This window comes from Pituophis catenifer, unplaced genomic scaffold (genome assembly GCF_029215685.1).
Source record: "Pituophis catenifer annectens isolate HBS135680 unplaced genomic scaffold, rPitCat1.0.hap2 SCAF_5, whole genome shotgun sequence".
NCBI lineage: Eukaryota > Metazoa > Chordata > Lepidosauria > Squamata > Colubridae > Pituophis > Pituophis catenifer.
The window spans coordinates 36912114-36924943 of NW_027256885.1; the positions used below are offsets into that span (position 1 = coordinate 36912114).

Consider the following 12830-nt stretch of genomic DNA (forward strand, 5'->3'; position numbering starts at 1 on the left):
AACAATTTAGAGGAGGCACACTTTTTCGGGGGAGGGGAGTTCATTGGGCTTAGGCAGGCAAAACTGAAGCACTGTTAAAGCTCACACCTGCTTTGCCGGGAGAAGCCTACAGCAAGTTTACATATGCAAAGCAACAAACAAAATCCAGGCAGCACTCTGAACAATGGTTAAACCCATGGGTTTAACAAATTTGACATTTGTCAAAATATCTGCCAACAACAATCAGAGTTTTATTTATTATTTAGTTTTTATTTAGTTTTATGCAGAATTTCACTGATAATTTTAAAGGGCTGTGGGATTGCAACTTTTGAGAACCTTTCCTCCAACCAGCCCTTCATATCTTTATCTAATACAGATTACTGCTACAAAGGAGTACATTGAAACATTCAGTTGTATTCTCTAGTCACAAGAGATCAAAGTTGGGGGATTTATAGTGCATTTTGCAACATTAGGCATCTTAGGAAGAATATGGAGATGTCTATACTTTTTTTAAAAATAGCATATTTATAGTTCTTACTATGGCAACATAGAACAAGAATGTATATGTTCAGTCTGTTCTGGCCCCAGGAATTTCCTAAGCAAGTATAGCTAGGGAACAAAAAGCTTCTGTATCTCCAGAAGGCCAACCACAACAAAGCAAATATGAGTGATCAGAGCAAAGCAGAGAGCAAACAGGAGGGCTACATGGTTCCCGAAGAATGGCCCATGGACACAAAAGCCAGTGGCTTTTCAAACTGGCCTATGAGCCCATCTAATCACCTCTACACAAAAATGCACACCGTTTGTATCCTCAAGAGCTTGGATCATATCTGGATCAAGGGCAGTGCTGACCAGCATTTCCACGTAACTGCGGTACATCTCCTTCATGGCTCGTGTATTGAGAATGCGACCTGTGGGCACATATTCTGAATGGGAAATGGAGCATTATTTTATTATGGAAGACAGCTATAGCCCTGCTTTTCAAAAAGGTTCAATACAGGTTAACAAACAAATGCAAAACACAGTAAGCTTATACCAGTGTTTCTCAACTTTGACAACTTTAATATGTATGGACTTCAACTTCCAGAATTCCCCAGCTAGTGTGCTGGCTGGAGAATTCTGGGAGTGGAAGGCTGCATATCTTAAAGTTTCCAAGGTTGAGAAATGCTGATTATACATACAGCACAACCAAATATTAGAGGAAAGGAGAGAGAGAGACCAGTCTTGCGCTCTCCTTGACTCATCTGGAGTTTCTTCTCATTTTACACTTTAAAAGCCCCCCACTGTAGACAGGGCTTCTTCTTTCTATTCCCTATTGTCAGCCTTCTATAATTTCTCTCAGTCTAGCTTTTAATGATAAGATCCTTTCCTAAGGCTTTTCAGAGAATCAGTGGCATTTAAAAAATGGCTGGATCACAACTCCCAGGATTCTTTTCTCTTTGTGGGCTAGAACTGCTGGGATTTCTAATCTGGATCATGTGGAGAGCTCCAGATTCCCCCCACCTTTGTAAAATCAGTTTCTCCTTAATCTAGTTCACACATACGACAGTGAGCCACAGTATGATCTGTTAAATAAACCCCAATGGCTAGGTTCATACAACACACCAAACTACCAACAAGCACATAACAATGTAATGCAGTGTTTCTCAACCATGGCAACTTTAAGATGTATGGACTTGAACTACCAGAATTCCCCAGCCAGCCTGCTGGAGTTGAAGTCCACACATCTTAAAGTTGCCAAGATTGAAAAACACTGGTATAATGTGTGATGCCTGCCTTTGGATCAAGTAGCTCTGTCACATTTCTTCTCTTCCCAAGACTACAGAGGTCCTTGGTATCCTTTCTAAACTGCCTGTTTCTGATGCCCACCACCTGGGTGGAATTTCTTCCCCCTTCTACTCACCCTCCTCACTCTGCTGGTCAGGGCTGGAATCTGAGTCTGAAGAAGATGCTGCTTCCTTGAGCCATTTTTTCCTCTTCTTGGGGGGTGGCTCAGCTTTCACTTTGGCTGGCTTTGGCTTGGGTTTAGAAGCTCCAATGCCTGGGGCATCTTTTGTGAGCATGGTCACAGGAGTATCTGCTTTTTCCACTCTGGGGGGCTTCTCTGCCTTGATTAATTTCTCTGCCTTGGGGGGCTTTTCTGGCTTAGGTCCTTTCTCCACTTTGGGAAGATTCTCTGTTTTGTCCATTTTTTCAGCCTTGGGGAGCTTCTCAACCTTAATAGGCTTTTTGGGTTTCTCAGCTCTCTCTGGGACTTCCAGCTTCTCTGATTTTTCAACTTTGGGTGTCACTGGAACCTTGGGGGTAGAAGCCTTGGGCTGACTTTGTCTCCTGTACCAGAAAAAGAGAGCACTGAGAGCCAAAACCATGTGCCTTGGGCTGTGAAAGGAGGGAGCTGACTTGAGAGGTCAGTTTTACTGCAGCAGGAGAGTTTGAGTGCGAAGAAAGCCATAATAGAAAAATCAGTGAAACAGTGAGGCCCTGGGAATCCTTTTATCCCAACAGCCAGCAAGCACAACAAAAGTTCAGGCAGTCTACAATCTAATTTGTAGAAAACCCTGGTGGCGCAGTGGTTAGAATGCAGTATTGCAGGCAAATTGCCCACAGCCTGGAGTTCAATCCTGATGGGGCTCGAGGTTGACTCAGCTTTCCTTCCTTCCTTCCAAGGTCAGTAAAATGAGGACCCAGATTGTTGGGGGCAATATGCTGACATGTAAACCGCCCAGAGAGTGCCCAGAGAGTGCTGGGGTGGCATATAAGTCTAAGTACTATTGCTATTGCTAATTTGCAGTTCAAGATGAATCAGAGGCAATGACCCAAGGGAAAGGATGCCAGAAAAGCAAGAGCCAGTGAGGGAAGTAAAGGCACCCTTGACCTTAGAAGCTGCTCCACAATTAAGCAGAACAGAAAAAAAAAAAGGCTGAGCTCTGCACCCCTTAAACGGGAAGAGTGAAAGGGCAGTGACAGGAGCCAATCACCCTCATGTGTGAGGTGACGTAACTAAGGATGAAAAAACTGAAGGCAAAGAGCAACTGCTAAGGGGAGTTTTAAAAAATGAGAAGTTTCTTGTATGGAAGTCATCTAGACAATTCTAATTCAGCTTGAATTGGAGGGATATGGAGATGAAATAAATGCATGTATGTACTGTACGTATGTCCCAAGGCAACTCTGGAGAAAAGAACAATTTAAAAACAGCCACTCTAGAATGAAATCTGCGTAAGTAAGCAATTACCCAGAGGTATTACTGTTTCTCAGCTAGAACTGGACTCTCTTACATGTACCCACCTTCCTAATCCTTTACCTGACAGCTTGCAGAGGCCGGTGCCATGGTTTCTTGGAACAGACACGGACATAATCTTTCTTGTTGATATTCTCCAAGAATTTAACATAGAGTCGTTGGTAACGGTTCTTGGCATCACCAAAATAGCCCAGATACTGAGGGGTGAAGCAGGAAAAGAAAGAATTGAATACAGAAAGAAAAGGGAGGGGGAGACCATCCCATTCATAACTTCTCTTCTTCCAGAAGTAATGAGGGAACAAATGGAACTGAAATTGCAATCCTTTGCCCAATACAATAGATCAAGCTAATTGTTCAATTGGACTATCCCAAGTGCAAAAGGGGGGGGGGGAGGTAATTCTTTTATTAACAGGCTAACAAAAGAAAATAAGTATTTCTATACTTGGCTTGGCCCTGTGCTACCTTTATGGTAGTATCACACTGAAGGGGGTGGGAGCAAAAGGAGGAATAGGAACAGAGCTTAATACTTTAATATAATTTGCTGATTTCATATCTAACATGTTGGTGAGATCCCTCATCTCTGAAGTTCTGGCTTCCCTGAGAGTATGATAGTATTTAAACAAATGGTGTTGACACTCACATTGCTGGTTGCACAGAATTGACGCTGCCCATCCTTGATTTCTGGTGTAAACTTTTGAAGCAAAGCTTTCTGTACTCGCCAGATTGGAGGTGGTTCCCGCCCAGTCTGAAGTGCAAGCTAGAGAAGGGCAAAGGATTAGTTACAATGATAGCATTAGATAGCTAATAAGCTCAACTACTATCCTCTAACAAAAGATTTTAGCAGAAGAGAATTGCATGAAATGACAACAAAGAGCTCCCAGATATGCTGCATTTCTCCAGTTTGTCCTTCTGTATGAAACTATTAATGATAAGCTAACCCAATTCTTCATATGCCTATAAGTATTAATAAAGATATAATAGCTTGTCAACAATCGCCTAATACAATTTTAAAAGGGAAGTAACATTTTGGGGGAATAAATGGACTCTATAGGTTGCTTCTAGAACTAAACCAGTCATATGTAGGACTCACTGAATTTATATTATACTTCACCTATGGTCATTTTTTAATCCTGATCTCAATGGGAACTAAATGCAATTAAATTTAGTTTGGACTACAAAGCCTATAATTTATAACTGCCCCATTTTAATTACACAATTCCCCCCCCCAAGTATTTTCTGAAGTTTTCTTTAAAGTTTAGAATGTCAAAGCTTAATTGTTGAGAAATTCTGAAATCAATTTTTGAGCTGCAACACTAAATGTAGTGTTTGAGAACACTAAGAGTTTCTAGTTTGAAAAAAGCTCAGCTAGCATGCTCCAGGTATTCTGCATTACAATTCCCACAATCTTTTGCACAGGCTGCAGCTAGCAACAGAGGAAGTCAAAAACATGCAGAGAGAATCAAGTCACCTATTTCACCTATTGTTCAGCATTTGAACAATACCTTTCAATTGTAATATTTAAAATGTGTCTTTAATGTCAACGCTCAAGACTCATTACATACCTTGAGAGCCTGAACATCCTCAACACGTATGACAAACTCATCCCGCTCTCGGAAGATCCCCTCACCACCACTCTCCACCTCCTCTTCATCTGTCTCTCCACAAATGGCTGCAGTCTCCTGCTTTTTAGCAAGGTGAAGAGGCCGTGTGTCCTCAGTCTTTTCTGGTTCAGGAGATCCCTGTGGTGGTGGCTCTTCTAGCACTGGGGAAGGCCCCTTCAGTGTGGGGGCTGGGGACATGGGTGGGGGTGGTTGTTCTTGCTGGGCATCATCCTCCACCAAAGGAGTGGGGCTAGGGGCCTTCACCACAATCGGTGGCACATCTACAGGAGGAAAACATAGAGAACAGAAGGGGTCATCCAACAAGGTAATTCATTCTTTGACTCTGGAACCCTTTTGGATTTAAGGATGTATCCATTTGATAATTAGTACACCATATTTACCAATGCATACTGCAGAGGGCGACCATATGCTGCTTATAATGAAGGAACTGGTTTTTTAATATTATCACATATTTACACTAGTATACCTTCAACTTTTCCTGCATTTAATGTGTTTAATTTTTAGGTTGTTCAGTAATTTAGATTTTAACTGTGCTGTCAGGTGCAATTAAATACAGGGGCTTCTCACATGTAACAGTTAAGCTAAGAATTCTCACCTAAAAAATCATAAACATAAATAAACTACAATTTTATTGTACTTGGTTTATTTGCTCCAGTTCTGTTCCTTACTTTGAGCTAGTCGATAAATTATATAGATACCAGTTTTATGTGATATATACCTTGGCTAAATAAGCCATAATTTAGAAACCAACTGCAAAGTCTACTGCAAAATGGGCTAATGAATCCCAGCTTGAGAGAATTTTAACCATAACCTCAGGTTGATCTTCATGCAAATTAGTCCAGCTCCTATTTACTTGTTTGTGTAATAGCAATAGCACTTAGACTTATATACCGCTTCACAGTGCTTTACAGACCTCTCTAAGTGGTTTACAGAGTCAGCATATTGCCCCCAACAATCTGGGTCCTCATTTTAAGAGGTAATAAGGCTAAACAGGAGTAAACAAAAATGCATTACAGTAGCATGCCATCCGGTTCAGATTTGTTAAATTAGAAATCCAAGTTTATCATTATGTCCATCTACTATATCTGTACATGTATGTGTGTGTATTTGGTATGGATAATCACTTGAAAACCAGATCATTATACCATGAGAGTTACTAAAACATAGTAGTTCTCATGGTATAATCATCTGGTTTTTAGTGAATCATACTACAGTATATTCACTATGCTATTAATTTAATGAGAAAAACAGCACTTTAAAATTATTTACATACCTGAGACAATTTAATAATGATATAATTTGCTTACAAGAAACTCATGTAAGAACACAAGATCAAAAATATTTGATAAATTCAAGATTAGGAACACATTTTATAGCCTCAAATTTGGAAAAAAAGAATGGTGTGGTTATTTATATAAACAAAAGACTGTCAGCTAAAATTATAGAAGCAGATGAAGGTGGTAGGTTTATAGCAATTGAACTGCACACAGCAAGTGGCCTAATTCTAGTGATTGGAATTTATGCTCCTAATCAACAACAGGATAATTTTTACAAAACTTTACATTCTAAAATATTGCAATGGGACTATAGATCTATTTTAATCATGGGAGATTGGAATGGAGTAATTGACTCTAAAATAGACAAAAAGAGTTCGGCGAAGTCAAGGATTAGACTACCACAGACTTTTTTTGATATGAAAGAAGATTTGGAATTAAAAGACATCTGGAGAATACATAACCCAAAAGAATTGGACTTTACTTTTTTTTCAGATAGACACAGATCCTTTTCTAGGATTGATTTTATTTTACTATCAGCTGACTTACTTGTAAAAACAAAAAGAACAAAGATTTTTCCAAGGACTTTAACCGACCACAGCCCGGTATGGATAGAAATTGAGATGGGAAAGACTGAGAGAAGATCATGGAGATTAAATGAAAATCTGTTTAGATATGAAAAAAATATAATAGAACTTAAAAAGCAGATGAAAGAATTTTTTGAAATGAATTTGAATAAGGGTACCCCGATTGAAATCGTGTGGGATGCGAGTAAAGCGTATATGAGAGGGGTACTCATTCATATGAATTCTAAGCACAAATTGAACCGACAAAAGAAAAGATCTGAAATGGAAGCAGAAATAAAGAATAAAGAACAATTACTTATAAAAAACCCAACAGATGAAAGAATACGAGGAGCTATAAAACTTTTGAAAGATCAATTTCAAATGCTTATGGCGGAACAAACAGCAACAAATTTACAATTTGCGAAACACAACACATTTTGCAACGCTAATAAACCGGGCAGATGGTTGGCTTACACACTAAGGAAGAAGCAGAGTACACGGATTATTGATAGTATTGATACTGGAGGGAAGGAAATTTCTCAACAAAAATTAATTAAAGAAGTTTTTGTAGATTATTATACCAAACTATATGCCAAAGATGATACACAGAATGGACTTATAGAGAAATATCTAGAGAATAAAAGAGTTACAAAAATTACCAGTCAACAAAAGGAGAGAATGAATTATCCTATAACAGTTGAGGAGATTATTGCCACAATTAAACAATTGAAAACAGCTAAAGCTCCTGGGATGGATGGTTTAACTGCGGTGTACTATAAAACCTTACAAGCAGAAATGATTGAACATCTTAAAGACTTATTTTGTAACATACAACAAGGGGGTAAAATACCCCCATCATGGAAAACAGCTTATATTTCATTGATACCGAAAGAGCAAATAGGTCCTAAAAAACCTGAGAATTTTAGACCAATATCTCTTCTGAATAATGATTATAAAATATTTGCAAAAGTATTAGCCAACAGGTTGATACCAGTTATTCAAGAGGTGATTCATTGTGACCAAGCGGGATTTATAGAAGGCAGATACATGAAGGACAATGTAAGGCAAGTTATAGATTTACTGGAATATCTTGACAAGAATAAACAGATCCCTGCAGTGCTGGTCTCTTTGGATGCAGAGGCGGCCTTTGATAGAGTGGACTGGAATTTTCTACTAAAGACTTTAAAAAAGATGGACTTTGGGGACCAATTTATACAGGCGGTTTCAGCAATTTATCAAGAACAAAAGGCACAGATTATTATTAATGGAAGTTTGACAACAGACTTTAATATTGAAAAAGGAACAAGACAGGGTTGTCCGTTATCCCCATTGTTATTTATTTTAACATTAGAAGTCTTGTTGAATATAATACGGGACTCGAGCACTTTGAAAGGAATAGTGATAAGGCAAGAGGACTACAGAATAAGGGCATTTGCAGATGATCTGGTAGTTACCCTAACACAGCCGATGGAATCAATAATCCAGATGAAAGACATTATAGAACAATATGGTACAGTATCAGGATTTAGATTGAACCAGAAAAAAACTAAGATGATAGTTAAAAATATGACACAAGATCGAAAACAGGAACTTGAAAGCAAGGCAGGTTTTGAGATAGTACCAAAGGTCAAATATCTAGGAGTTCAAGTTGCAGAATCAAATATGAAATTGTTCCAAAATAATTATGAGGTGTTGTGGCGAGACGTACAGAAAGATATGGAGACTTGGAAAAAACTGCAGCTGTCTTTACTTGGAAGAATAGCAGCAATTAAGATGAACATTTTGCCAAGATTTCTTTTTTTGTTTCAAATGATTCCGGTGCTTAAAAGTGATAAACAACTGAGAGAATGGCAAAGAGGACTGAATAAGTTTGTCTGGAATGAGAAAAAGCCGAGAGTTAAACTGAAAATTATGCAAGATGTTCCAGAAAGGGGAGGCCTTAAACTTCCAAACCTACAATTATATTATGAAGCAGCAGCTTTGACGCAAGCGATTGGTTTGGAAGGAAAAAGACTGGAATATTGAATATAGAAAGTTTTGATCTTGAATTTGGTTGGCATGCTTACTTATTTTATGAGAATGAAGTGGATAAAGTATTTAAAAGCCACATACTTAGAGACTCTTTGATGAGAGTTTGGAAGAAGCACCGACTCAAATGGGATTATAAAATACCGTTATGGCTGGATCTTGGTCATATCATGTGGAATACAAATATAATGTCACTCGGAGGGTTTTTATATAAAGAAGTTCTTTTTGCAGATGCGGGCAGATGGCAACTGAAGACCTTAGAAACGCTGTTGGAAGAAGGGATTAATTTAACTTGGCTACAGTATAATCAACTTCAATTGAGATGGAAAGAGGACCAAAAAACTGGTATAATGATGCATGAGGAAGAATTGGTTAGACATATAAAAGAGAAAGGTCCAATGCATTATTAAAAGGGTTTATAATGTTTTGTTAGAAAGGGATTCAGAAACTGAATTGGTTAAAGATTGCATGATAAAGTGGGCACAAAATTTTGCAGAACCAGTGATGTTGGAAACATGGGAAAAAATATGGGTTCAGAATGTTAAATTTACACAGTCGCAGAATTTGAGCGAAAATTTTTATAAAATGTTTTATAGATGGCATTTAGATCCTAAGAAATTGTCGTGCATGTACTCTAATGTTCAACCAAAATGCTGGAGATGTGATTACCTAGATGACACATATTATCATGTGTGGTGGACTTGTAAGAAAGTGAAGGCTTTTTGGATAAAAATTTGGTGGGTTATGCAGAATGTTTTGAAGAAAAAAAATCAGTTTTCTCCACAATTGTTTTTATTGGGTATAGTTAAAGGTTTTACATTGGGTGAAACAAAGTTGATATTGTATATGATAACAGCAGCGAGATTACTGATAGGTCAATATTGGAAAAATGAAGCTATGCCTACTATTGATGAATGGACTTTGAAGATGGCCAGCTTTGCAGAGATGGCGAAGATTTCAGCATATTTAAAAGATCGCTCACAAGAGACTTATGTATGGGAGTGGAAAAAGTGGATAGATTATGTGCAGAATAAATATCAAACTAGGAAATATCAGATAGATTTTAACTGAAAGTATTATATAGAGATAGAATAATTGAATTTTGTGAAGATGTGAAAAATATACAGGGAGTGGAGGGGTTCAAGTTTTATAAAAAGGGGATTTTGATTTGGATTATATTTTGTGAAAGTCCGGGGGGGAGGGGGGCTAGGGGGGGCTAGGGAGGGTTAGGGAGGGTTGGGGGGGGAAACTGGGGAGAAAATGTAATTGTAAAACTTTTTCAATAAAAAAAAAAATATTTTCCACAAGTAAAATATAATGAAAAGTTTTCCAAAAAGTGTTAACTAGCTGTGAGTAAGCAAGCATATTTCTCTGAACGAAGAGTACATCTTTTCATAATTTTATATCAGGACTATAAAGCTTTAAATAAGTCAAGGGTTACATTCAACCCTTGAGTGACAAGGAAGGGAACACACTACAAAAAGTGAGTATGTCTAAGACAACAAAAATTGGCAATCAAAATCAGTAAAATAGGATAATTATTTCCATCACTTTCATCGTTTTCTCCTGCAAAATTAATAGTTGCAATCTGCCAGCAATTTGGGAGGGACTCTGAGGACATCACCCAAGACTTCTTGAGCTGGATACAGTGATAACTGTGGAGTCCTTGGTGTTCTCTGAGCTTGGTTGTTTGCTTGCAGATGTTTCGTTACCAGAGTAGGTAACATTTTCACTGCTAGAGGGGAGTGGGGTTTGCTCTAGCACTCCCTTCTAGCACTGAAGATGTTACCTAGTCTGATAACGAAATGTCTGCAAGCAAACAACCAAGCTCAGAGAGCACAAAGAACTCTACCATTCAACCCTAAGCTACATATATTCTCTTCTATTGGTACAGTATTGTAAATGATCTAAAATCTAAATTGAATGCTGGGTAGAAAAGGGTAAGAAAGTTTACAGGAAACAACGTGTGTATACTCTGATCAAATTAGGTAAATTATAGTATTAAGGCAATCTATTTGGAAAAGAGGGGAGCTTTTAAGCGCTACAGAAAGATGTTCACAATTTTACATGAAGGATGCAAAACATATTACAAGTAGGAATAAGGAATATAGTAATAGTAGAACTGTGACCTCTTCTGTATCTAGAAGAGGCCTCCTAGCTTCCCCAAATTAAATCCAAAATATTTTTTTTGAAAGGCTGACTACTCCTAAGGCTGCCATTTGCTTGAGGGGAGGGTACCTTTGTTTTTAACTATGTTTTAAGGATTGTTGTGAGCTGCCTAGAGAGAGTGTATGAGAATAGGCGGCCGTATAAGTCCTGTGAGTAAATAAAATAATTTCTGCCCAAGATGTCATGGTGATTGTGCGATGTGGGCCAAATCCTAGAAACATTGCTAACTTATTGTTAAAAGGAAATATTATACCATTAACATTATCATGTAGTGATAGAGACAGAAGTCACAAAAATTAAGGGTATGGCATGATCAGAACAGGTGGTCCTGGTACTCACCACTGAGTTCTCCTTCCTTACGATCAGTGGGATCATAGAGCGCTGAGATGGCTGAGGAGATGCTCTTCTGCAGGTCCTGGTTCTTGCTAACAGAGTCTTCCTCATCTGATGAGAATGAGGGCAACGTCTCCAGGTTACGCTTCAGCTCCTCGTCAAGCCGTTTGCAGGGGCTGGTACAGCTCATGACAAGCCCAGTTGGATCTCCTTCTGACCCATCCAAACCACCAGGCAGCATTGGGGGTGCCATGCTAAAGGGGGCTGGGGGCTGGGAGGACGAGGATGTAGCCAATGGAGGGCGAGATGTCTTGGATGGGCTGCCTGCAGAACAGTCCACGGGAGCTGCTGCATTGGAGGTTCCAACTGTGGCTGCCAAGGAGGTGGCAGATGAAGGCAGTGTCTGGCGCTTGCCTGACTTCAAGAAGTCCAGGAAGGAGGCCATGAACCCTGACTTCATCTCAGGCTGCTTGTCTTCCACCTCCTTGATCTTCTGCTTGATCTTCTCTCTTGTCTGGTTGCTATCCAAGCTGCTCTCTTGGGTGGACTGGTGAGATGGGGTAGGAGCCTCCAAATTAGATCCCTCCAAACCTTTGGGGACTGGCAGTTTAATCTGGGGAAAAAGAAGGGACAGGAATTGGGGGAAGGGAGGCGATGGAGAGCAATTTCCTGGCCTGCTGCTCCCATATGCTGGCTAGTGATCTTGACTTAAGGGCCCTTTTTTCTTCTAAGACTTTTGTTTTTACTATCTACTAGCTTTCCTGTGGACCGTCAATCAAATCCAGGTATATGCAAATGAAATGCATTGTACATATATCTTTATTTCTTATTTCTGTTTCCAAAATGATAAGCCTTTTGAAGAAGCTGGGCATTTTTTTCCACCTCCAAGCAACTGGGTGACAAATGGAAAGAGCGTAAGAGCAGCATAGTATTGCTTGTGTATTAAAGGAATAAACCACAAAGATAGAGCCCTGTGGTGCATTATTAACAGCCTGTATTTAACTGAAAATCTTGCTTGGTTCAATTTCACTTTTGCCCTTCCTCTAGACACACTCATTTTCTCCACTATCTTGAGGATTAGAGACATTTCTAATTTTAAAAAAAATCAGAAATGGTGCAGATATTAAAGTGTACACCAGTGACAAAGTTTTGCAAAACCTGAGTTATACACCACAAAGGTCTAGTGACCAGTAAACCCATCCCATTCATTCACTGTCCTCAAGTAATCACATTATCTTAGTTACTCACATATAAATTAATAAATTAAATAAATAATAATAATAATACAAGAACCACGCAAACCATTAGTCCATCATCTACAGATTCTGCCAGGACTGAACTGTATGCTAAGGGGGAAAAAACAGCTAATGCTAAAAATACACAAACACTAAGCTTTGCACATCTTACTTTTGATCTCTGCTTAAAGTTTCTTTTTGAACTGCCAAATTAAACATTGTTTTAGAACAGCAGTTTTCAAAGTGTGATCTCAGGACCACTGAGTGTCAAGACCCTTTCAAGGGGTCTGCAAAGTCAAATAAATAGTTTTAAATTTCTGTTTTAATTTCTGATACAGTACATACCAGTAGATATAACCCACAAACTAAAGCTCTTTGGGGTCCTC

General features: G+C 38.8%; 1 protein-coding gene across 1 annotated transcript in view; it reads right to left on the reverse strand.

Annotated features, from left to right (window-relative positions):
* The window catches only part of PRR12 (proline rich 12), a 113937-nt gene that overhangs the window by 67639 nt on the left and 33468 nt on the right, over positions 1–12830 (reverse strand). Inside the window, exons 5-10 of the mRNA XM_070944435.1 lie at positions 11216–11822; positions 4780–5099; positions 3858–3974; positions 3281–3414; positions 1883–2310; positions 780–905 (exon numbers count right to left, since the gene is read on the reverse strand). Coding sequence (XP_070800536.1) covers positions 780–905; positions 1883–2310; positions 3281–3414; positions 3858–3974; positions 4780–5099; positions 11216–11822 — 1732 coding nt within the window. The remainder of the gene's footprint in view (positions 1–779; positions 906–1882; positions 2311–3280; positions 3415–3857; positions 3975–4779; positions 5100–11215; positions 11823–12830) is intronic.